Below are 27,506 nucleotides of genomic sequence, written 5' to 3' on the forward strand. Positions count from 1 at the left end.
ATTACTTAACCAAAATATAGAACCACACTTAGGCTACATTTACGCGGCCGTAAATATTTTACAGATGTTATTAACCACTTCAACCCTGAAAGGTTTTTACCCCTTAACCACTTGCCGACTGCCTAACGCCGATTTACGTCGGAAGTCAGCCCCTCACAGGCAAAGCGACGTAGGTCTACGTCGCTAGCCTGTGAGGCTCTAGGGAGCGAGCGCGCGCCACTGGAGGCGCGCTCCCGCTCGCTCACGGACCCTCCTGCGCGTGTGCCTGGCGGACCCGATGTCCGCCGGGCACTCGCGATTGTCCGTTAGAGCGGGAGAAAGGCAGGCGGCTAATGTAAACACAGCCGCCTGTCATTTTCCCCTGTGTAAGAATAGTGATCATACGGTTCTGCTCTGTAGGACCGTTGATCACTGTTCTTACACCATAAGCACCAACCAATCAGTTAGAAACACGCCCCTAGGGACACACTTAACCCCTCCCTCTCAAAAAAAGTGAACCCCTTCACTGCCAGTGTCATTTTTACAGTAACAGTGCATATGTATAGCACTGATTACTGTAGTAATGTCACTGGTAACCCCAAAAGTGTCAAAAATGTCAGTCAGGGGTCAGATCTGTCCGCTGCAATGTCACAGTCCCGCAAAAAAAATCGCAGATCGCCGCCATTACTCGTTAAAAACAAAAATGACAAAAATCTTTCCCTTAGTTAGTAAACGCAATAACTTTTGCTCAAACCAATCAAAATACGCTTTTCGCGATTTTTTTTTACCAAACATATGTAGCATAAAACAAATTGGCCTAAAATGTTAAAAAAAATTAGATTTTTACATTTTTTTGGGGGTTTTCATATAAAAAAATGTGAAAAATATTGTTAGTTTTGCAAAACTGACGCATGATCAAAAAATCGCACAGGTAATCAAATACCACCAAAAGAAAGCTCTATTTGTGGGAAAATAAGGACGTCAAATTCGTTTAGGTACAGCGTCGCACGACCGCGCAATTGTCTGTTAAAGTCTCGCAAAATAGGCCCTGGTCAGGAAGGGGGTAAAATCTTCCGGGGGTTAAGTGGTTAATGACCAGGACATTTTTTGTGAAATGGCACTGTGGTACTTTAACTGACAATTGCACGGTTGTGCGATGCTGTACCCAAAGAAATTTTTTTTTTTTTTTTTTTTTTTTTTTAGCACAAATAGAGTTTGCTTTTGGTGGTATTTAATCACCTCTGTGGGTTTTAGTTTTTTGCGCTATAATAGAAAAAAAATGTTTTTACTTTCCGCTATAAAACAAAAAAAATCTCTCTCTCTCAAAAAATAAATAGAAATAAGTAGTGTTGAGCGAACACGGACTGTATTATTCGTGTTCGTACCGAATAATTGGATTTTTTGTACCCGAACACGGACACGGACACTTTACTGTATGTTCGGGTAAAAATCCGTGTTCGGTCGTTTTATTTCCGGGTTTTGCATGCTTTGGCGCTCTTTTCATGGCGGGCTTTCAACAGCCAATCAACAATCGTTTAACTGGTGTGCCTTAAGCCATCCCAGCCATGCCTGCAAATGTCTCAGTAGCTGTGATTGGCCGTCTGAAGCATGTGACCAAGTCTTTATAAGTTCGAGGCAGCCGCAGCGGCGTCATTATGCTGCTTAGATTCAGGGACAGAGCACACATCAACGTGCTGGCTGCTGATTAGGGAAAGATAGGCAGGAAAAAACCATTTGTGTCCGGATAGAATTGAGGGACAGGTCGGAGTGTTTAGGCAGGGCGAGTTGTAGGCATTTTAGGGATAGAGTCTGCTGAATTATATAGGGTCAGTGTCTTCTACAAACTACAATCGATATTGCTGTGTGGGGGGTGGGGTGAATCTGCACTCAATCCTGATCTACGATCTCTTCTCAATCCTGTTAGGGACAGAGTCTGCTGAATTTTAGGGAAACTGTGTTCTACAAACTACAATCGATATTGCTGTGTGGGGGGTGGGGTGAATCTGCACTCAATCCTGATCTACGATCTCTTCTCAATCCTGTTAGGGACAGAGTCTGCTGAATTTTAGGGAAACTGTGTTCTACAAACTACAATCGATATTGCTGTGTGGGGGGTGGGGTGAATCTGCACTCAATCCTGATCTACGATCTCTTCTCAATCCTGTTAGGGACAGAGTCTGCTGAATTTTAGGGAAACTGTGTTCTACAAACTACAATCGATATTGCTGTGTGGTGTGGGATTGGAGATAGGCAGGTGTCAGTGATCCACATCCATTTTTCTGTGTGTGAGCTGCAGTGAACACAATCTTTTTGGGCTGCAGTGAACACAATCTTTTTGGGCTGCAGTGAACACAATCTTTTTGGGCTGCAGTGAACACAATCTTTTTGGGCTGCAGTGAACACAATCTTTTTGGGCTGCAGTGAACACAATCTTTTTGGGGTGCAGTGAACAAAATCTTTTTGGGGTGCAGTGAACACAATCCTTTTTGGTGTGCAGTGAACACAATCTTTGTGGGGTGCAGTGAACAAAATCCTTTGTGGGGTGCAGTGAACACAATCTTTTTGGGGTGCAGTGAACAAAATCCTTTTTGGGGTGCAGTGAACAACATCCTTTTTGGGGTGCAGTGAACACAATCTTTTTGGGGTGCAGTGAACAAAATCCTTTGTGGGGTGCAGTGAACACAATCTTTTTGGGGTGCAGTGAACACAATCTTTTTGGGGTGGAGTGAACAACATCCTTTTTGGGGTGCAGTGAACAAAATCCTTTTTGGGGTGCAGTGAACAAAATCATTTTTGGGGTGCAGTGAACACAATCTTTTTGGGGTGCAGTGAACACAATCTTTGTGGGGTGCAGTGAACACAATCTTTTTGGGGTGGAGTGAACAACATCCTTTTTGGGGTGCAGTGAACAAAATCCTTTTTGGGGTGCAGTGAACAACATCCTTTTTGGGGTGCAGTGAACACAATCTTTTTGGGGTGCAGTGAACACAATCTTTGTGGGGTACAGTGAACAGAATCTTTGTGGGGTGCAGTGAACACAATCTTTGGGGGGTACAGTGAACACAATCTTTGTGAGGTGCAGTGAACACAATCTTTGTGGGGTGCAGTGAACACAATCATTGTGGGGTGCAGTGAACTCAATCTTTGTGGGGTACAGTGAACACAATCTCATACTGAAGGTTTGAGGGTGCTGCCTGTTCCATACTCCCCCTACTCCTCATCTAGCCTTTTAGGGGTACAAACAATAGTAATTGGGGCCTAGTGTGGTTGTGTACGTGTGATATACATACACTTTTTTGGGATCATATTTTCTATTCCGCTATTTAATCAAAAACCTTTGGGGATCAGTTAAATTGGGGGATAGTCTGTGTTGGTACGTGTGAGAGAGATCCACCTTTCCAAGTTGTTGGGGTTCATCTCATACTTCTGAAGGTTTGAGGGTGCTGCCTGTTCCATACTCCCCCCTACTCCTAGCCTTTTAGGGGTACAAACAATAGTAATTGGGGCCTAGTGTGGTTGTGTACGTGTGATATACATACACTTTTTTGGGATCATATTTTCTATTCCGCTATTTAATCAAAAACCTCTGGGGATCAGTTAAATTGGGGGATAGTCTGTGTTGGTACGTGTGAGAGAGATCCACCTTTCCAAGTTGTTGGGGTTCATCTCATACTTCTGAAGGTTTGAGGGTGCTGCCTGTTCCATACTCCCCCTACTCCTAGCCTTTTAGGGGTACAAACAATAGTAATTGGGGCCTAGTGTGGTTGTGTACGTGTGATATACATACACTTTTTTGGGATCATATTTTCTATTCCGCTATTTAATCAAAAACCTCTGGGGATCAGTTAAATTGGGGGATAGTCTGTGTTGGTACGTGTGAGAGAGATCCACCTTTCCAAGTTGTTGGGGTTCATCTCATACTTCTGAAGGTTTGAGGGTGCTGCCTGTTCCATACTCCCCCCTACTCCTAGCCTTTTAGGGGTACAAACAATAGTAATTGGGGCCTAGTGTGGTTGTGTACGTGTGATATACATACACTTTTTTGGGATCATATTTTCTATTCCGCTATTTAATCAAAAACCTCTGGGGATCAGTTAAATTGGGGGATAGTCTGTGTTGGTACGTGTGAGAGAGATCCACCTTTCCAAGTTGTTGGGGTTCATCTCATACTTCTGAAGGTTTGAGGGTGCTGCCTGTTCCATACTCCCCCCTACTCCTAGCCTTTTAGGGGTACAAACAATAGTAATTGGGGCCTAGTGTGGTTGTGTACGTGTGATATACATACACTTTTTTGGGATCATATTTTCTATTCCGCTATTTAATCAAAAACCTCTGGGGATCAGTTAAATTGGGGGATAGTCTGTGTTGGTACGTGTGAGAGAGATCCACCTTTCCAAGTTGTTGGGGTTCATCTCATACTTCTGAAGGTTTGAGGGTGCTGCCTGTTCCATACTCCCCCTACTCCTAGCCTTTTAGGGGTACAAACAATAGTAATTGGGGCCTAGTGTGGTTGTGTACGTGTGATATACATACACTTTTTTGGGATCATATTTTCTATTCCGCTATTTAATCAAAAACCTCTGGGGATCAGTTAAATTGGGGGATAGTCTGTGTTGGTACGTGTGAGAGAGATCCACCTTTCCAAGTTGTTGGGGTTCATCTCATACTTCTGAAGGTTTGAGGGTGCTGCCTGTTCCATACTCCCCCCTACTCCTAGCCTTTTAGGGGTACAAACAATAGTAATTGGGGCCTAGTGTGGTTGTGTACGTGTGATATACATACACTTTTTTGGGATCATATTTTCTATTCCGCTATTTAATCAAAAACCTCTGGGGATCAGTTAAATTGGGGGATAGTCTGTGTTGGTACGTGTGAGAGAGATCCACCTTTCCAAGTTGTTGGGGTTCATCTCATACTTCTGAAGGTTTGAGGGTGCTGCCTGTTCCATACTCCCCCCTACTCCTAGCCTTTTAGGGGTACAAACAATAGTAATTGGGGCCTAGTGTGGTTGTGTACGTGTGATATACATACACTTTTTTGGGATCATATTTTCTATTCCGCTATTTAATCAAAAACCTCTGGGGATCAGTTAAATTGGGGGATAGTCTGTGTTGGTACGTGTGAGAGAGATCCACCTTTCCAAGTTGTTGGGGTTCATCTCATACTTCTGAAGGTTTGAGGGTGCTGCCTGTTCCATACTCCCCCTACTCCTAGCCTTTTAGGGGTACAAACAATAGTAATTGGGGCCTAGTGTGGTTGTGTACGTGTGATATACATACACTTTTTTGGGATCATATTTTCTATTCCGCTATTTAATCAAAAACCTCTGGGGATCAGTTAAATTGGGGGATAGTCTGTGTTGGTACGTGTGAGAGAGATCCACCTTTCCAAGTTGTTGGGGTTCATCTCATACTTCTGAAGGTTTGAGGGTGCTGCCTGTTCCATACTCCCCCTACTCCTAGCCTTTTAGGGGTACAAACAATAGTAATTGGGGCCTAGTGTGGTTGTGTACGTGTGATATACATACACTTTTTTGGGATCATATTTTCTATTCCGCTATTTAATCAAAAACCTCTGGGGATCAGTTAAATTGGGGGATAGTCTGTGTTGGTACGTGTGAGAGAGATCCACCTTTCCAAGTTGTTGGGGTTCATCTCATACTTCTGAAGGTTTGAGGGTGCTGCCTGTTCCATACTCCCCCCTACTCCTAGCCTTTTAGGGGTACAAACAATAGTAATTGGGGCCTAGTGTGGTTGTGTACGTGTGATATACATACACTTTTTTGGGATCATATTTTCTATTCCGCTATTTAATCAAAAACCTCTGGGGATCAGTTAAATTGGGGGATAGTCTGTGTTGGTACGTGTGAGAGAGATCCACCTTTCCAAGTTGTTGGGGTTCATCTCATACTTCTGAAGGTTTGAGGGTGCTGCCTGTTCCATACTCCCCCCTACTCCTAGCCTTTTAGGGGTACAAACAATAGTAATTGGGGCCTAGTGTGGTTGTGTACGTGTGATATACATACACTTTTTTGGGATCATATTTTCTATTCCGCTATTTAATCAAAAACCTCTGGGGATCAGTTAAATTGGGGGATAGTCTGTGTTGGTACGTGTGAGAGAGATCCACCTTTCCAAGTTGTTGGGGTTCATCTCATACTTCTGAAGGTTTGAGGGTGCTGCCTGTTCCATACTCCCCCTACTCCTAGCCTTTTAGGGGTACAAACAATAGTAATTGGGGCCTAGTGTGGTTGTGTACGTGTGATATACATACACTTTTTTGGGATCATATTTTCTATTCCGCTATTTAATCAAAAACCTCTGGGGATCAGTTAAATTGGGGGATAGTCTGTGTTGGTACGTGTGAGAGAGATCCACCTTTCCAAGTTGTTGGGGTTCATCTCATACTTCTGAAGGTTTGAGGGTGCTGCCTGTTCCATACTCCCCCTACTCCTCATCTAGCCTTTTAGGGGTACAAACAATAGTAATTGGGGCCTAGTGTGGTTGTGTACGTGCGAGATACATACACTTTTTTTGATCATATTTCCTATTCCGCTATTCAATAAAAACCTTTGAGGATCAATTGAATTGCGGGATAGTCTGTGTCGGTACGTGTGAGAGAGATCCACCTTTCCAAGTTGTTGGGGTTCATCTCATACTTCTGAAGGTTTGAGGGTGCTGCCTGTTCCATACCCCCCCTACTCCTCATCTAGCCTTTTAGGGGTACAAACAATAGTAATTGGGGCCTAGTGTGGTTGTGTACGTGCGAGATACATACACTTTTTTTGATCATATTTCCTATTCCGCTATTCAATAAAAACCTTTGAGGATCAATTGAATTGCGGGATAGTCTGTGTCGGTACGTGTGAGAGAGATCCACCTTTCCAAGTTGTTGGGGTTCATCTCATACTTCTGAAGGTTTGAGGGTGCTGCCTGTTCCATACCCCCCCTACTCCTCATCTAGCCTTTTAGGGGTACAAACAATAGTAATTGGGGCCTAGTGTGGTTGTGTACGTGCGAGATACATACACTTTTTTTGATCATATTTCCTATTCCGCTATTCAATAAAAACCTTTGGGGATCAATTAAATTGCGGGATAGTCTGTGTCGGTACGTGTGAGATCCACCTTTCCAAGTTTTTGGGGTTCATCTCATACTTCTGAAGCTTTGAGGGTGCTGCCTGTTCCATACTCCTCCTCCTCCTCATCCATCCTTTTAGGTGTACAAACAATAGTAATTGGGGCCTAGTGTGCTTCTGTACGTGTGAGATACATACACATTTTTTGATCATATTTCCTATTCCGCTATTCAATAAAAACCTTTGGGGATCAATTAAATTGCGGAATAGTCTGTGTCGGTACGTGTGAGATCCACCTTTCCAAGTTTTTGGGGTTCATCTCATACTTCTGAAGCTTTGAGGGTGCTGCCTGTTCCATACTCCTCCTCCTCCTCATCCATCCTTTTAGGTGTACAAACAATAGTAATTGGGGCCTAGTGTGTTTCTGTACGTGCGAGATACATACACTTTTTTTGATCATATTTCCTATTCCGCTATTCAATAAAAACCTTTGGGGATCAATTAAATTGCGGGATAGTCTGTGTCGGTACGTGTGAGATCCACCTTTCCAAGTTTTTGGGGTTCATCTCATACTTCTGAAGCTTTGAGGGTGCTGCCTGTTCCATACTCCTCCTCCTCCTCATCCATCCTTTTAGGTGTACAAACAATAGTAATTGGGGCCTAGTGTGCTTCTGTACGTGTGAGATACATACACATTTTTTGATCATATTTCCTATTCCGCTATTCAATAAAAACCTTTGGGGATCAATTAAATTGCGGGATAGTCTGTGTCGGTACGTGTGAGATCCACCTTTCCAAGTTTTTGGGGTTCATCTCATACTTCTGAAGCTTTGAGGGTGCTGCCTGTTCCATACTCCTCCTCCTCCTCATCCATCCTTTTAGGTGTACAAACAATAGTAATTGGGGCCTAGTGTGCTTCTGTACGTGTGAGATACATACACATTTTTTGATCATATTTCCTATTCCGCTATTCAATAAAAACCTTTGGGGATCAATTAAATTGCGGGATAGTCTGTGTCGGTACGTGTGAGATCCACCTTTCCAAGTTTTTGGGGTTCATCTCATACTTCTGAAGCTTTGAGGGTGCTGCCTGTTCCATACTCCTCCTCCTCCTCATCCATCCTTTTAGGTGTACAAACAATAGTAATTGGGGCCTAGTGTGCTTCTGTACGTGTGAGATACATACACATTTTTTGATCATATTTCCTATTCCGCTATTCAATAAAAACCTTTGGGGATCAATTAAATTGCGGAATAGTCTGTGTCGGTACGTGTGAGATCCACCTTTCCAAGTTTTTGGGGTTCATCTCATACTTCTGAAGCTTTGAGGGTGCTGCCTGTTCCATACTCCTCCTCCTCCTCATCCATCCTTTTAGGTGTACAAACAATAGTAATTGGGGCCTAGTGTGTTTCTGTACGTGTGAGATACATACACTTTTTTTGATCATATTTCCTATTCCGCTATTCAATAAAAACCTTTGGGGATCAATTGAATTGCGGGATAGTCTGTGTCGGTACGTGTGAGAGAGATCCACCTTTCCAAGTTGTTGGGGTTCATCTCATACTTCTGAAGGTTTGAGGGTGCTGCCTGTTCCATACCCCCCCTACTCCTCATCTAGCCTTTTAGGGGTACAAACAATAGTAATTGGGGCCTAGTGTGGTTGTGTACGTGCGAGATACATACACTTTTTTTGATCATATTTCCTATTCCGCTATTCAATAAAAACCTTTGAGGATCAATTGAATTGCGGGATAGTCTGTGTCGGTACGTGTGAGAGAGATCCACCTTTCCAAGTTGTTGGGGTTCATCTCATACTTCTGAAGGTTTGAGGGTGCTGCCTGTTCCATACTCCCCCTACTCCTCATCTAGCCTTTTAGGGGTACAAACAATAGTAATTGGGGCCTAGTGTGGTTGTGTACGTGTGATATACATACACTTTTTTTGGATCATATTTTCTATTCCGCTATTCAATAAAAACCTTTCTAGGGCAAGATCTTAAATTACAGAAATATGAGGAGACCGTCAAATAAGGGCCGTGGCCTGGGTCGTGGTGCTGCTGGTAGAGCTCCTGTTGCAAGGAGAGGACATGGTCGATCTGTGCCAGCTACACGCACAAGTGAAACACCTTCCTCAAGTGTGAGTAGGCGACAGAACCTGCATCAGTATTTGGTAGGGCATCAAACGCCCCTAGAAGTGATGAGGCCAGAACAAGTTGAGGCGATAGTAGATTGGTTTGCTGCTGACAGTGCCTCCAGTTCCTTCACATTGTCTCCCACCCAGTCTACTGCAGAAAGGTCAGAGTTGGCACCTGCAGCCAATGTCCAACCGTCTTTCACCTCACCCCCTTGCAAATCAGGCCAGCAGTCTGAGCCCCAAGCCATACAGCAGTCTCTTATTCTTTTTGAGGACTCTGTCAGCAGGGTTTCCCAGGGCCATCCACCTAGCCCTGCCCCAGAAGTGGAAGAGATTGAGTGCAGCGATGCCCAACCACTTATTCCTCAAGATGAGTACATGCAAGGATCATCGCAGCACGTCTCCGATGATGACGAAACGCAGGTGCCAACTGCTGCGGCGTTCAGCATTGTGGAGACCGACAAGGAGGGCAGGGGTGAAGACTGGGTGGAAGATGATGTGGAGGACGATGAGGTCCTCGACCCCACATGGAATGAACGTCATGCAGGTGAACTGAGTAGTTTGGAGGAAGAGGCGGTGGTCGCACAGAGCCACCAGCACAGCAGAAGAGGGAGCAGGGTGCAGAAGCGGAGCGGCCGTGCCCTAGACACTACGCCCGCTACTGCCCAACGCAGCAAGGGAACGAGCGCACCAAAGTCAGCTCAAAGGAGTTCTCTAGCGTGGAAGTTCTTTAGAAAATGTGCTGATGACAGGACACGAGTGGTTTGCACCCTGTGCAATCAGAGCTTGAAGCGAGGCATGAACCTTCTCAACCTGAGCACAACCTGCATGATCAGGCATCTAAGTGCAAAGCACGAGCTGCAGTGGAGTACACACCTTCAAAACCAAGAAACGTCTCTGGCTCATCCTGCTTCCTCTTCTGCTGCAGTCTCGGCCGCTCCAGCCACATCTGTAGTGATACCGGCACCTGCCACCCCGCAAACAGACGATCTGTCAGCAACACCACCACCTGGGTCACCAACAACCATCTCCACAATGTCCCGTGGAAGCGTTCAGCTTTCCATCTCCCAAACACTTGAGAGGAAGAGGAAGTACCCCCCTACCCACCCGCGATCCCTGGCCCTGAATGCCAGCATTTCAAAATTATTGGCCTTTGAAATGCTGTCATTCCGTCTGGTGGAGACGCACAGTTTTAAAAACCTTATGTCGGTGGCTGTCCCACAGTACGTCGTGCCCAGCCGCCACTACTTTTCCAGGCAAGCCATCCCTTCCCTGCACAACCAAGTGGGGGAAAAAATCAGGTGTGCACTGCGCAACGCCATCTGTGCCAAGGTCCACCTAACTACGGATACGTGGACCAGTAAGCACGGTCAGGGGCGTTATATCTCCCTAACGGCACACTGGGTAAATGCAGTGGCGGATGGGCCTGAGGCGGATAGCAATTTGGCGCATGTCCTTCCACCACCGAGGATTGCAGGGCGCTTCAGTTTGCCTCCTGTTCCTAACTCCTCCTACTCCGCTTCCTCATCCTCTACCGCCTCCTCATCCGGACAGCGTAACACCTTCACCACCAACTTCAGCACGGCCAGGGGTAAACGACAGCAGGCAGTTTTACAACTTGCCTGTTTGGGGGACAAACCACACACCGCGCAGGAGTTGTGGAGGAGCATGGAACAGCAGACAAATGAGTGGTTGCTGCCAGCGAGCCTCAAGCCCGGCCTGGTGGTGTGCGATAACGGGCGAAATCTCATAGCAGCTCTGGGCCTAGCCGGTTTGACGCACATCCCTTGCCTGGCGCATGTGCTGAATTTGGTGGTGCAGAGGTTCCTTAAAAACTACCCCGATATGTCAGAGCTGCTGCAGAAAGTGCGGGCCGTTTGTGCGCACTTTCGGCGTTCTCACCCTGCTGCTGCTCGCCTGGCAGCGCTGCAGCGTAACTTCGGCCTTCCCGCTCACCGCCTCATATGTGACGTGCCCACAAGGTGGAACTCCACCTTGCACATGCTGGAAAGACTGTGCGAGCAGCAGCAGGCCATAGTGGAGTTTCAGCTGCAGCACGCACGCGTGAGTCGCTCTGCGGAACAGCACCACTTCACCACCAATAACTGGGCCTCCATGCGAGACCTGTGTGCCTTGTTGCGCTGTTTTGAGTACTCCACCAACATGGCCAGTGGCAATGACGCCGTTCTCAGCTTAACTATCCCACTTCTATGCCTCCTTGAAAAAACAATTCGGGCGATGATGGAAGAGGATGTGGCACAGGATGAGGAGGAGGAGGAGGATGAAGAGGTAACATTTCCAAGGCTTTCAGGGCAGTCATTCGCAAGGGGCTCCGAGGGTGGGTTCCTGCACACGCAAACGCCAGGGACGCAATTGTCCAGCAGGGGCACAGTTCTGGAGGATGAGGAGGATGAGGAGGAGGAGGAGCTGGAGGAGGAGATGGAACCATGTTCACAGCAGGGTGGCACCCAGGCCAGCTCATGGCCATCACTGGTGCGTGGCTGGGGGGATACAGAGGACACGGACCATACACCTCCCACAGAGGACAGCCTTTCGTCGCCTCTGGGCAGCCTGGCACACATGAGCGATTACATGCTGCAGTGTCTCCACAACGACCGCCGAGTTGCCCACATTCTAACTTGTGCTGATTACTGGGTGGCCACGCTGCTGGATCCCCGTTACAAGGACAACGTACCGTCCTTAATTCACTCACTGGAGCGCGATCGCAAGATGCGCGAGTACAAGCGCACGCTGGTAGACGCCATGCTGCTGGCATTCCCATCTGACAGCGGGGCCACAGTGGAAGCACAAGGCAGAGGAGGAGGAGGAGGAGGTCGCCAACGCAACCAGGGCACCGCCAGCACCTCAGAAGGCAGGGTTAGCATGGCCGAAATGTGGAAAAGCTTTGTCAGCACGCCACAACAAACAGCAGCACCAGCAGCTCAGATGGAACGTCTTAGCAGGAGGCAGCATTTTACCAACATGGTGGAGCAGTATGTGTGCACACGCCTACATGTAGTGAATGACGGGTCTGCCCCCTTCAACTTCTGGGTCTCCAAATTGGGCACATGGCCTGAGCTTGCCCTTTACGCCTTGGAGGTGCTGGCGTGCCCTGCAGCCAGTGTATTATCTGAACGGGTATTTAGCACGGCTGGGGGCGTTATAACAGACAAGCGCAGCCGCCTGTCCAGAGACAATGTGGACAAGCTCACGTTCATTAAAATGAACCAGGCATGGATCCCACGGGACTTTTCCGTACCTTATGCAGAATAGCAATGGATACCGACCTTACCCACCCATTGTTCCATTTTTGCTCTTTCTCACTCTTTTGGGGTGTACCCTCATTTAAAATTTGTGAAAAGAAGCAGTGTTGGCTACCTCGTCCTCCTCCTCAGGGCCAGATTAACGTAGGGGCTATTGGAGCTGCAGCTCCAGGCCCCTACCTTTTATATAGGCCCCGGGTTGGCCATATTCACTGTTACCGCTCTTCTGTCACTTGTAAACACAGAAGTCTGGCTTCTATGCTCGCTTCCCCAGGCAGCACCCTCAGAACCTCCCCACACAGCGTGAAGGCCGGACAAGGAGGGACAGTTGGCGATGCATGGATGTGTTTATGGGCTTCAGAGACAGCATCCCATGTTGAATTAGGCATGCATGGCTGCACCCTTCCTCCTCTGGGTGCATGGCAAGGCACGGCCCTAAGGCCCTTCAAAATCCTCAGCACCAAGCCCATGATGCTGTTAATCCGGCCCTGGTCCTCCTCCACCGCCGCTTCCACCTACACCGCCCATAGGTGTGCGCAGCCTATTGCATTAAGGTGTGCACCCCAAAGTTGAAATACACATGCATGTGTTTGCCAGCAGGGAGAGTAATGTATCGGGGCCATGTACCTGTAGGCAAGGAGAAATAGAGCAGAGCAGGTCCCAGGGAGATCTTTCCCATCTCCTCACTGGCAATGCTATGTGCCCTAGGTGATTAGGGTGTGCCCAGGCACACCCAGCACACCCTGTGCGCACGCCTATGTCACCGCCACATCCACCACCACCTCAACCTCCCTCCTACTCCATATGGGCCTCGTCCTTCAGAGATGAAGAAGAACATTGTTTTATTTTTCTGTTTTTTTTTGTTGTTTTAAGTTATTTCCCTATCCACATTTGTTTGCAGAGCACTTGCCATGCTCTTAATTACGTTTTGCTGCCATTTGCAGCACTCTAGCCCTTTCCTTTGGTGTTTTAGAGCCATTTTAGTGCCTTAAAGTTCGGGTCCCCATTGACTTCAATGGGGTTCGGTGTCCGGGAAAAGTTCGGTAAAAGTCCGGGACACGGACCCGGACTTTTTTTTAAAGTTCGGCCGAACCCGTCGAACACGGACATCTAGGTGTCCGCTCAACCATAGAAATAAGCGTATATTAATTGCTTTGTGCAAAAATGTTAGTGTCTACAAATGATGGGATGTTTTTATTTATTTTTTTACTAGTAATGGCGGCGATCAGCGCCTTTTAGCAGGACTGTGACATTGCGGCGAACAAATTGGAAATCTACTTGACACTTTTGACACTTTTTTGGGGACCAGTGACACCAATACAGCAATCTGTGGGAAAAAACAATGCACTGCTTCTGTACTAATGACAATGGCAGGGAAGGGGTTAACATCAGGGGCGATAAAAGGGTTAAATGTGTCCCTAGGGGGTGCTTACAAACTGTGGGGGGGGAGATTACTCTGACTGGGGGAAGACAGAGGTCCGTTTTCCTGCTTAGCAGAAACACAAGATCTCCATCTTCTCTTCTTTTACAATGTCCATCTGACTTGTTTACATAGGCAGACTGCCATTCTGCCTCTCTCGGGAATAATCACGGGTGGCCGGTGGACATTGGGTCCGCTGATTGTCTCCATTCCCAAATAATTCGTGAATGATCGGGTCTCAAGCGGCGCACATGCGCCCCCTAGAGGCTTCTGCACAAAATGATGTACAGGTATGTGATTTCGCGCAATAGAGCCGACCTGCCACAGTAATCGTCTGTTACACTCTGCAAGTGTTTTTTCTAGGAGAAAAGTTCCAGCGTAATGAGTAAAATACTTGCATACAGATGTGTGCAAACATGTAAAGAGGCTTACGCTACATAATTTATTTTATCCCCTTGCTTAGACTTAGTTTACACGTGTACAAATATTTTATATATATATATATGTATGTGTGTGTGTGTATGTGTTTATATGAGTGAGTGCATAAAGTGCATGTTCCTAGATGCAGATTGCAGATTTTTGGTTTCTATGTGAAGGATCTGAAAGCAGCTCATGTTTATGCACCTGCATTAATGGCTTCATTGAGAACAATGCAGCTGTTTTCAGATCTGTAATTAAAAAAACACTTATATATGGCTTTCTTTTGCCGTGTGAATAAAGCCTCAAAGAGGAGCTTCAGCCAGGTCCCTAAAAATGCAGGTACAAAAACTTTAGCTGCTGACGTTAGGGCTTCATTCACAAAGGTGTTGAAAAACACATAATCAGTTATTTTTTCATTATGCTTACATGAATTGTAGGTGTCTATATAGTGTCAGGAAACAAAAACGTATGAACTATATTCATATCGAGGGCCGTTTCTAGAGACCCATGGCAACAAATAGACTTTGAACATTTCTCACAGGGCACTGCAGATACTTCAAACACCTGTACAGGTTATTGAAAGATCTAAATGAATCCTTTGCCTCACAATATCAAATTTAGGTTTAGGTTTTAAATGGACTTGGGACACTCGAGAAAAAAAAAATCTAAGAGAAGCAGCCTGCAAAAGATGGCACATATTTCACATCTGACACTCTTTAGAGTGTGTTGAATGTCTACATCTTACTATTGCACATGGTGCTTACACTTGATGTCCCCAACACTGCAGAACTCGGTAATCTGCCTTTTTTTAGATTTTTCTTTCAGGTGAACAAAGTTATTTTAAATGTTCTGCAGAAATCACAAACATGATTTTTTTTTCGTATGTAGGTGGCCTAGAGGAGTCTGTCCCTGTTGAGTAGCGATTGCCACCATGTAGATATTGCCTACTAACCCAGGAGAGGAACTATTAGGCCCCAGAGAGAAACATTTCCAAAATCATCAAAATCAAATCTAAATAAATACAAATCCTAAATACTATTTAAAATATTTATAAAAAATGTAGGGGGCATGTCAATTCCACAACTATTAACACATATTTTGTCCAAATTCTTTTCTATTCCATTTAGATTCCCACTGTAATGGGGCAAACCCAGGTGCTAGCCAGAAAAAAAAAATGTGCATAATTATCAAAGCGGGTGAGAAAAATATGCAAAATAGAAATGTTGGAAATGCAATAACCACCTTTTTCTTTAACAAGAGTGGAAGCCCACTTGGCAGCAGAGTTTACACTTTGACTGTCAGTGACATCCAGTATTACTGTTTGAAGTCTACCGGAGGCCTCTTTCTCTAGGTTCTGTGTCCCCTTCTCTGTCAAACAAGCAGCCAGAACATTTATTCCCTGACTGTCCAGCTGTTTTGCCAACAGGTTGCCAAATCCAGTGTCACATCCGGTAATAAAGACATATTTATCTGAAAGATCCTCCAGTATCTGACTCTGTCTATGCCACCTGTATAGGAAGATCAGACCAAACACCACTAGCAGAGGAAGCCACATAACAGCAGTAGGATGGAGTCACTGTAATAGAAGCAAAAATACAGAGGCATGTTAGGAACCACACAATTATTCTTGATATACATATGTATACTATACATACAGTGCCTTGCGAAAGTATTCGGCCCCCTTGAACTTTGCGACCTTTTGCCACATTTCAGGCTTCAAACATAAATATATAAAAAACTGTAATTGTTTGTGAAGAATCAACAACAAGTGGGACACAATCATGAAGTGGAACAAAATGTCTTGGATATTTCAAACTTTGTTAACAAATAAAAAACTGAAAAATTGGGTGTGCAAAATTATTCAGCCCCTTTGCTTTCAGTGCAGCAAACTATCTGTGAGTGAGGATCTCTGAATGATCCAATGTTGACCTAAATGACTAATGATGATAAATAGAATCCACCTGTGTGTAATCAAGTCTCCGTATAAATGCACCTGCACTGTGATAGTCTCAGAGGTCCGTTTAAAGCGCAAAAAGCATCATGAAGAACAAGGAACACACCAGGCAGGTCCGAGATACTGTTGTGGAGAAGTTTAAAGCTGGATTTGGATACAAAAAGATTTCCCAAGCTTTAAACATCCCAAGGAGCACTGTGCAAGCTATAATATTGAAATGGAAGGAGTATCAGACCACTGAAAATCTACGAAGACCTGGCCGTCCCTCTAAACTTTCAGCTCATACAAGGAGAAGACTGATCAGAGATGCAGCCAAGAGGCCCATGATCATTCTGGATGAACTGCAGAGATCTACAGCTGAGGTGGGAGACTCTGTCCATAGGACAACAATCAGTCGTATACTGCACAAATCTGGCCTTTATGGAAGAGTTGCAAGAAGAAGGCCATTTCTTAAAGATATCTATAAAAAGTGTGGTTTAAAGTTTGCCACAAGCCACCTGGGAGACACACCAAACATGTGGAAGAAGGTGCTCTGGTCAGATGAAACCAAAATCAAACTTTTTGGCAACAATGCAAAACGTTATGTTTGGCGTAAAAGCAACACAGCTCATCACCCTGAACACATCATCCCCACTGTCAAACATGGTGGTGGCAGCATCATGGTTTGGGCCTGCTTTTCTTCAGCAGGGACAGGGAAGATGGTTAAAATTGATGGGAAGATGGATGGTGCCAAATACAGGACCATTCTGGAAGAAAACCTGATGGAGTCTGCAAAAGACCTGATACTGGGATGGAGATTTGTCTTCCATCAAGACAATGATCCAAAACATAAAGCAAAATCTACAATGGAATGGTTCACAAATAAACATATCCAGGTGTTAGAATGGCCAAGTCAAAGTCCAGACCTGAATCCAATCGAGAATCTATGGAAAGAACTGAAAATTGCTGTTCACAAACGCTCTCCATCCAACCTCACTGAGCTCGAGCTGTTTTGCAAGGAGGAATGGGCAAAAATGTCAGTCTCTCGATGTGCAAAACTGATAGAGACATACCCCAAGCGACTTACAGCTGTAATCGCAGCCAAAGGTGGCGCTACAAAGTATTAACTTAAGGGGGCTGAATAATTTTGCACGCCCAATTTTTCAGTTTTTTATTTGTTAACAAAGTTTGAAATATCCAATAAATTTCGTTCCACTTCATGATTGTGTCCCACTTGTTGTTGATTCTTCACAAAAAATTACAGTTTTATATCTTTATGTTTGAAGCCTGAAATGTGGCAAAAGGTCGCAAAGTTCAAGGGGGCCGAATACTTTCGCAAGGCACTGTATTTAAACTTTCTAGAATGTTAGTTTTTTTCCAGAAATTGCAAGCAGTAACCTCAGGTAAGTAAAAAAAAAAAAAAAAGGGGGGGGGGGAAGGTGTTTAGCGCTGCCTCAAAGTGTGTAAATGTAATAGGTAATGGGCAATGGGTGTTTATAAATAAGTAGATAAAAGTAAATCAGAATCTAAATAGTGACACATTAGATATCATATAACAAAATATATATATATCAATGTGGTGACACTAAAGTGATATAGTGCCAAGGTGCAGTGTGAAATGGGGTAACAGTGCACCCCCAAAAAAGGGGGGGAGGGGGTTTCCACAGCATGACAAGTGATCATAAATAAGTGCTGAACGCAAATAAACCACAAATTACATACAGTGATAAGATAGACAATATAAAACTCTATTAATGTGACGTGGTGCTACAATAAATATGGGGTGAACCCCAATGAGGGGCAACGTGGTGTCCCAATGTGCTACTAAAGGTAAATGGGTCAAAAATACTGTGTATTTTAAAACATATAAAATACAAAAAATGTATGCAGCACATATATAATTAATATAATGAATATAATGAATATATATATATATATATATATATATATATATATATATATATATATATATATATATATAAGGTATATATATAAAACATGAAAAAAAAAAAGAAGAAAAGGGTGACTGGGTAAAAAATCACCTCAATAAATAAATATATAGATCATGGACGTGATAAATAACATATAAGACATAAAAAAAGAAGTGACCAAGTTCTAAAGTGAATCAGTGCAACAAGTGTTTCAGTGCACTCAAAGTAGTAGTCCATAATATAAAGGGGGTTGTTTCCAAAAAATCCCAAAATCCGGAGGGTAAGGTGAGAATCTTGAAGGTGACGTGTGCAGGTGAGGATACTACTGTGCTCCCCTCTCAATAAATGCCGCACTCACCAGATCAAGGTACCCCTACAGGGGTAATCGGCGTAGTATAACTCAGAAGTAAGTATTCATCAAGGGCATCCTTACTCAATTGGGGTATACATCATCATATCACTCCTTCCATTTACCATTGGTAATGTTCATATATGTATTACCCCTGTAGGGGTACCTTGATCTGGTGAGTGCGGCATTTATTGAGAGGGGAGCAGGTGAAGAAATCTCCCTCTCTTAATCTTACTGAAGTTACCCGCCACATACAGGGCACATTTTATCAATGAGAGGTTAACAGCCATTTTAAATAATACGCACCAAAAGTTCCTCAAAATCTGGCAACAATGGCTTGATTACTTCCCGCCCACTCATTTCACCATACATGACCTGTAGAAGGGACCTACTACAATTAAACAGTTTACTACTCTTTCCCCCAGTCCCCTCTCCTCTAGTTCCTCCCTCTGTCCTTCTCCCCCCTCCCTTCTTTTCCCCTCCACAAAACCCTACCACCCCTCTTCCTCCTCGCTTTCTCTTGGTTCCCTTTGGCTCCCGCTTCTCTTGGTTCTCTCTCTGACTGCCCCTTTTCAGTTTCCCTTTCCTCTCTATGATTCTCCAGTTTTCCCTTCATGACTAATGGAGTGGGCCTCAGACTTCGTTTGCCCCCTCCCCCCTTTACTGTTCTGCACTAACAACGTTACCACAATATGGGATAGTACTAAACCCTAATCTTCCTTGGCATTACAGGTTCTCTTATGACATTACTTTGTGAAAGTAAATCTGATTATATGTTTTGTAAGATGTAAAGCTTGCAACTGGAATATTAACGTCTCATAACTTTTTAGCCAGGATTAGGTCTATACAAGGTGCCATTATACATAGATCATTCTGTTAATCCGTGTTATGTTCAATTGACCGCAAAGTCAAATTAGTGAGCATAGTACGCTTAAAGCAGAAGTAAACCCAGCCAAATGGTCAAACCAGCTTTCTTGGCTGAAAAACGATAAGAGGGTTTACTTCCACTTATTAAAAAAATGTAAGTGAAAGAAAATTGTGCTAAAGGGAAAAACCTATTTTTACCCATACAGCTTCCTTCCTTAAATTTTATTGTTAAATGTTATTCCACTACATAGCTTGATGTAATCTGCAAACCCTGAAATGTTGCTGCTGCAACCCGGGCACAACAAACACCCGTAAATCCATATAAAAATGAAAAGGATCACCACATTCCAAAAAGACCACTCATATGTGGTGGCATGTATATCATTAATACAGTAGCTCTAGGAACAAAAAAAAAAAAATAGCATATAAAAAAAAAAGAATATGGACACTCTGTCTATTATTACCCCTGAGTAGCCTACAAATGTAATATAAAACAGATTTTAGGTGGTCAGAAGAATTGTTACCCTCCCTATACAGCCTAACTATTGAAAGGTGTAGAACTAACTTAACCCAATATTTCAGATAGTCACTCTGCTTGGAAAAATGATAATGCCATTTCAGAAATCATTCCTTCTCTCCCAAGTGTGAATTAGTATGCAGAGGGCAAAGGGTTTTCCTATATGTGGAAATCTTATATTCTTAAATATGTGGTGAAAGTAAGTAAAACAGTCATCTACAGGGTACCTGCTTCACATTTTCTGCTACCAAAATATACTACAAGAGTGTTAGAAAAAGCACTTTAAAAGTGGAACTGAAGCTTAGCAACAAAAAACAAAAATGCTATTTAATTCAATTTAAAATGTTCAAACCAAAACTCACCCATCCATTAATGTCTCCACGCTTTATTTACTGAGAAATCACTTTGAAAAACCCCTCCCAGCATTTATGGCCATTGTTGGAAGGCAACATGTTTTTCTTGTTTTAATATCAGATGTTTCTGGATGGTTGAAACCTGATTACACCTGGCCTGGAATGCCAGCAGAGCAAGTTTTCCCAGCAGGGTGTTCGTGACAAGGAGTCATAAATGGGAATTCATATCCTCACAGGATGTGCTCGCATAGGCCTCCTGCTGTGAGGTATAGGGGTCGAGGAGCTTCAGATAAGACCTCCTGGGGAGGTTAAGCCAACATCAAAGGCCGGCTGTTACTGAAAGATGACCCGGGTCAAAAATAGTGATTCCTGGAGGAATGGCGCCCCTAGTGGAGACTAACATTCTTCCTGGAAAGATGAGATACTTCCTGTTAATTAGGAAGGACGGCCTCTTATAAATTGTCATTTGACAAGCAGACAGTGTATGATTGTATGGGTGGTGTCTGAGTGGATTTTAAAAGCAGTGGCCAGATAGATTTATTTTTCTTTCTCTTTGCTCTTTTGGCCCTTTGTCCTGGAGCCCAGCCTTATACAGAACCTGAAAGGAAGGACTTATTGCATTGTATAAACCCTGGCTATATACTCTAATTTTCTTTTGGTGTTTTATGTTAACATTTCTACTTTCTTGTTAAATAAATTAGATCCTTGCTTATTTAAGCAGTGTATTTATTTTATAGCTAGTATTGTTATTATATCCTCACCATTAACCTTATCAGAGCTTTGATAGACTAGCTAACTATAGGAATAGACAAGATAATACATATTTATAATAAATAGGGGAGATAAAAAACCACCCCATATTTATTTCAGCCATGGCCAGCTTGAGTAAGGCAAGATAACTCATGTAGCATTTACTTCCTGGAATCCATTTGCCCTTAGCTCATACATGCAGACAGGAGGGTGTGTTTAGCTGATAAAAACTCTCCTCCCCACGTGAGAGATATGACATAATTTGCCTAGGCCTGGAAACGAGGAAGTAACTGAAGAAAAAATAAAAATAAAATATATAACCAGTTGCCAACCACCCTATAGCACATTTACTGCTACAGGACGGCTGTGCTGTGCAGTGTCACGTGTAAAAAAGTGACCCCCAACATCTGCTGAACTATTCCTGAAACTCTCCGAACCTTTTCTAGAACCTGAACGTGTTTAGTATCTCCTTGTGGTTCTTCCAAAACAGCAAGGAGAGAGTTAATATTAGGGCCGAAGAGAGTGCTGAGAGCTGTGCACAGTATAGGAATTCTCCTAGTTATCCTCCTTAGGCCATTTGCTTTCTACTGTTTTATTATAGCATATAGTGATGAGCCGAACACCCCCCATTTCGGTTCGCACCAGAACACCACGAACAGAGGAAAAATTAGTTTGAACAAACGAACCCCATTGAAGTCTATGAGACTCGAACCTTGAAAATCAAATGGCCTCATTTTGAAGGCTTAAATGCAAGTTATTGTCCCAAAAAAAGTGTATGGGGGTCCAGGTACTGTCCTGGGGAAACATGTAGCAATGAAAAAAAAAGTTTTTAAAAAAACAATAGTTTTTAAAGGAGCACTGATTTTAATGAGGCTTAAAGTGAAACTATAAAAATGAAAAATTCCTACAAACATCGTGCCTGGGGGGGGGGGGGTCCCCTGAATGTGCCTATAAAGTAGTGCATCTCTACGATGTATGTAGCCTGCTGCAGCAATACTGACATTTCTAAAGCATAAAATGTCATATACAAATGGGTCTTGGTTGTTGGTGGTGCCTGAACACCGTAACCCCTCAGTTACTCTTGCTGGGTGCAGGAATGGGCCCTTCTGCTAAAAAATCCATACAAATTTAAAATTGCATGTGCTATACAGGTGCCAAAATTGGGCCTTTGCTGTAGGTGGTGCCTGAACACCGTAACCAAGCCCTTGCAGTTACTCTTGCTGGGTGCAGGAACGGGTCATGCTGGTAAGAATTACATACAAATTTGAAATTGCATGTACTTGTCATACAGGTGCAAAAATATTGGGCCTTTGGCGTTGGTGGTGCCTGATCACCATAACCCCTCACAGTTAGCAGGGCACATGGACAGGGCCTGCTGTTAAAAATGACATACGGCATTTAAATTGTATGCACCTGTCATACAAGTGCAGAAAAATTAGGCCTTGGGGGTTGGTAGTGACCTAAACCAAAAACATTGTTGGAAGCTAGCAGAATCAAGGTAGAGGAATAGGATAGGCAGCATATGCAGTCTTCAAGGGATGGCAGACCCCTAGCAAATTCAATCAGTTACATCAGCATCAGGGGCCTGATAGCTCTTGTTGATACAGGACTGGTTCATTTTGATAATAGTCAGCTGGTCAACAGAGTCTGTTGGCAGACTCACTCTTTTGTCTGTCACAAAACCTCCTGAAGCACTGAACGTCCGTTTGGAAAGCATTCTGGAAGCAGGACAGGCCAGTAGCTCTATTGCATATTGTTAAAGTGTAAAAAGACCAATGCGCTACCAATCTTTAACTAAAAAATGGGGGATATATAAATAAACAAGGTGCGAATCTCGATGCGAATCAAACCAATAACCTTTGTGTGAAACAGCTGCCAATCCTGAATGTGTCACCACATATAACTGGATAATGAATTAAGTGAGTGGATAGGCGCTATTAAAAAGGTATTAAAGATGATAATAATATTGCATTGAAAATACTATAAAATGATAATCAGAAAATAGCACATTTAAAAGATGCAAGGTGAGATAAAAGTGATTCAAATATAAATCAATAAAGTGCTAAGTGAATCAAAATAATCATGTGCTGGGTGCACAATATTTAAATGTGTATGTATATGTATATATATATATATATATATCTCATGAAGATTCGGATATGTGCTTATACCAATTTTATAGAGAACAGTTATATGATATATATCCTGATAAAGTGTCTATTGTGCCTCTAACGGAAAAAAAATGTGGTAAAGTGACTGTGTGCTAAGGTGAGGAAATTGTGCTTACAGTGTACCAATAATAGGGGGGGGGGGGGAACTGTTGCATATATGATGCAAGTAGATATCAAAGAAAATTTATATACCAGAATAAAACTAAAATTATATATAGTGTCCTTGGTGTTTCAAATAGTGTCCATTCAAGGGTAATAAATATTTAAATATTAAGTGACACTGTGTTAAAAGAAATAGTCCAATTCCAAAAGGTGCAGATGCAAATCTCAGCAACACTTGGCTGAGTGGATGTCTTCAAAATAGTGTGAGGATCCCTGATCACCAGACCAGTGCAGCTGTGAATAAACACTGATAGCAATGGCCGCTCACCTTAATGATAGTAAATAAACACAGTATAAAGAGACTCTTGGATACAGTGGGTATCTCCCTCAGATGGTCATCAGGTACCAGGTCCCCTTTCTAATGAGATCCTCTCTGAGATGGATCCTCTCTCCAGTACACTCCACTTACTTCCTCCGCTCATGAAATAATAATAAAGGACATCCCCATAGTGTAATACGATAATAATAAGGAAATTTATTGAAAATATAGTAACTCACAAATAAAGCTGGATATGAGCAGTATGAAGTATAAGCCGCCAGAGTCCAAAGACTGTAAGGGCACCTTTTTACCAACTTCCGGTTCTTGGCAGAGTCGTCACCCGGCTCCTACCGACACGCTGCATCACAAGCGTGACTTTTTCAAGGGTTGGAAACTTGGGTGACGGTCACCGGGATATAAGGGCTCGTGGTTGTTCTAGAAACCACTCGCAACATCAGGTTCTTCCATGTGTTAACCCCTTGACTAACGAGCAATACAAATAGAAGCCCATCATTCAAACGGGCCAGCAACAAGGGAGACAAACTCAAATATTAACCACTTAACGACTGCCCACCGCAGATATACTGCGGCAGGCAGCCGCTGCTGGGCAAAGTGACGTATGGGTACGTAACTCGCTCAGCCTCCTGTGGGGGGCGAGCGCGCGCCGCCTGAGGCGGGCTCCCGCCCCCACTCATTCACAGGCATCCCCGCGCGATTGATCGGTGGCTCCGATGTCCGCTGGCCACTCGTGACCTCCCGCTGGAGAGGGAGAAAGGCAGGCAGCTGATGTAAACACAGCCATCTGTCATTCTCCCTGGTGTAACTGCAGAGACTGTACGATCCTGCTATGTAGGATCGTATGTCTCTGTGGTTACATTACAAGCCACGCCCCCCACAGTTAGAATCACGCCCCTAGGGATACATTTAACCCACTGTTTACCAATAAAGTTAACCCTTTCCCTGCCAGTGTAATTTTTACAGTAACAGTGCATATGTATAGCACTGATTACTGTAGTAATGTCACTGGTACCCCCAAAAGTGTCAAAAATGTCAGTCAAGGGTCCGATCTGTCCGCCGCAATGTCGCAGTCCCGCAAAAAAAAACCCAATAAAAATGACATAAATCTTCCCCGTAGTTAGTAAACGCAATAACTTTTGCGCAAACCAATCAAAATACGCTTATTGCAATTTTTTTTTTACCAAAAATATGTAGCAGAAAACAAATTGGCCTAAAATGTTAAAAAATTTTGATTTTTACATTTTTTTTGGGGACTTTCATATAAAAAAATGTGAAAAATATTGTTATTTTTTCAAAATTGTCGCTCTATTTTTGTTTATAGCGCAAAAATTTAAAAAACGCACAGGTGATCAAATACCACCAAAAGAAAGCGCTGTTTGTGGGAAAAAAGGGACGTAAATTTCATTTGGGTACAGCGTCACACGGCCGCGCAATTGTCCGTTAAAGCAAATCACAAAGTAGGCCCTCGTCTTTGAGCAGCTAAATCCCCTGGTGGTTAAGTGGTTAAACAAAGCATACACAAATAATAAAAACAGCTGATCTTGATGTAAAATCAATGATGTACATAAGAATCAATATTGCAATAGATTCAGACATATTAATTAATACATAAGACACAATGGATCTGAAGATAAACAGTAGATTAAAATAAATATATAGTCACAATGAATCTATAAATAAACAAAAAATTGGATCTCACAGTAAGTCCATAAAACAATGACATGAAGCATCAAAGTATGAAATAGTATGATGTCATTCTAGAAGTAAATATATGGAATAACCATTAATATATTGTGAAGAAATGGAAAAATAAATAAAATAAAAATAAAAATAAAGTATATATAAAATATAGTATATATTCATAAAAATGAAAAAATACATTTTAATAATAAATAATAAAAACAATGTTAAAAATCAGAAATAAAGCAATTTAGGTTGAATTCAATATTCAAACCAAGTGGCGCAAGTGATTGTATCTCAAAGATCCACCTGGATTCAGCCTGACTGAGGGAGATAATCTTGTTGCTCCCTCTCCAGTGTGGCTTAAATTTCTCAACACCCCAGAAAAGTAGGGAAGACGGGTCTTTTTGATGGCATTCGGCATAATGTCTCGAGACACTATGTTTAGGATAACCTTCAAATATGTTTTGTACATGCTCTCTCAATCTTTTCCATAGGGGCCTTTTTGTTCTGTCTACATACTGAAAGTGGCATGGACATTCTAGTATGTATACCGCCCCTTCTGTCCTGCAGGATATAAACTCTCTAATGTTATATTGTCTTCCTGTAGAAGTGGATGTAAACTCGTCCTTTTTCTTTTTTGTTCATTTTTGTGTGTTTACATGCAAAACACTTCATACATGGGTGAAAAACATTCATCTTCAAAAAAGCTAAAAGGTTTCTTGGAGGGTTGGTCTATCACGTTTTTTGCAATAATATCTCTCAAAGTATTTGCCCTCCTATATGTGAATTTCGGTTTTTCTGGAAGAAATCGGGCTATGGTTTTATCGGCCAATAATATTTTCCAATGTTTCCTGATAATATCTTCTATTTTTTTGTGTTGTATGTTAAAATTAAAAATAAGAGGGATATCTTGATATGATGTTGTTTTCTTCTTTTTTTCATTCAACAGATTTCATTCAAAGTCTCCCACTTGCTCAATACTTTGTTGAATGAATGTACTTTTGTAGCCTTTTCCAATGAATCTTCCTTCTAGGATCTTTGCCTGTAGCTCATGATCTTATTTGTCCATGCAGTTCCTTCTGAGTCTTATGAACTGTCCCTTTGGTATATTAATGAACTAGGGTTTATGGTGACAGCTGTTTTAAGAGATTCATAGATGACATCATTCTCTGGGAAGGAGATAAAGAGAGCCTTGTAGAATTTGGCCATAAGCTAAATATGAATCAAAAAGATATCAACCTTACTTGGGAAATAAGTGATGAAAAAATCAACTTCCTAGATCTAGTTATGTGGTATGAGCAAGGAACAATAAAGACAAAAACACATTTTAAATCTGTTGACAGAAATAGTTACTTACCATTTTTTTGCTAGAAAACTTCTTAGCACCCCCAAACATTATATATTTTTTTTAGCAAAGACCCTAGAGAATAAAATGTAGATCGTTGCAATATTTTTTACTACACCGTATTTGCGCAGCGGTCTTCCAAACGCAATTTTTTTGGAAAAAATTCACTTTTTTGAATAAAGAAATAAGAAAACAGTAAAGTTAGCCCAATTTTTTTCCATAATGTGAAAGATAATGTTACGCTGAGTAAAAAGATACCCAACATGTCATGCTTCAAAATTGCGCACGCTCGCAGAATGGTGACAAACTTTGGTGCTTAAAAATCCCATAGGCGACAATTTTAAAATTTCTACAGGTTACCAGCTTAGAGTTACAGAGGAGGTCTAGGGCTCAAATTATTGCTCTCACTCTAGCGATCAGGGCGATACCTCACATGTGTGGTTTGAACACCATTTACATATGTGGGCGAGGCTTCCGTATACGTTCGCTTCTGCGCACGAGCTAAGGGGAACAGGGCGTTTAATTTTTTTCCCTATTTATTTAATTTATTATTTTTTATTTTTACACATGTAAACATTCCTTGTAATAGAAATAGGCATGACGGGACCTCTTTATTGTGAGATCTGGGGTCAAAAAGATCTCACAAGTACACAAGAAAAAAAATCGGCTCTTTAAACTGGTTGCTAGGCAACAATGTTTGACATCATCTTGCCCCCCCTTGACTTCCTGTCTAAGCGGATCCGGGACCGGATAGTTTTCCCCGCTGATGGAGGGTCCGGTAAGCGGGGAAACGGACCGGGATGCGGCAGGAGGGGGGGGCACCGATCGCCCGCGGTCCTTCGGTGGGAGGCCTTCAAGGCGTATTTACGTGGTAT

General features: G+C 43.0%; 1 protein-coding gene across 1 annotated transcript in view; it reads right to left on the minus strand.

Annotated features, from left to right (window-relative positions):
- LOC309548186 (uncharacterized protein) overlaps positions 1-27,506 on the minus strand; it is a 130,148-nt gene that overhangs the window by 40,025 nt on the left and 62,617 nt on the right. Inside the window, exon 5 of the mRNA XM_082248142.1 lies at positions 15,536-15,863. Coding sequence (XP_082104268.1) covers positions 15,536-15,863 — 328 coding nt within the window. The remainder of the gene's footprint in view (positions 1-15,535; positions 15,864-27,506) is intronic.

This window comes from Pelophylax lessonae (assembly GCF_965119305.1).
Source record: "Pelophylax lessonae genome assembly, chromosome: 2".
NCBI lineage: Eukaryota > Metazoa > Chordata > Amphibia > Anura > Ranidae > Pelophylax > Pelophylax lessonae.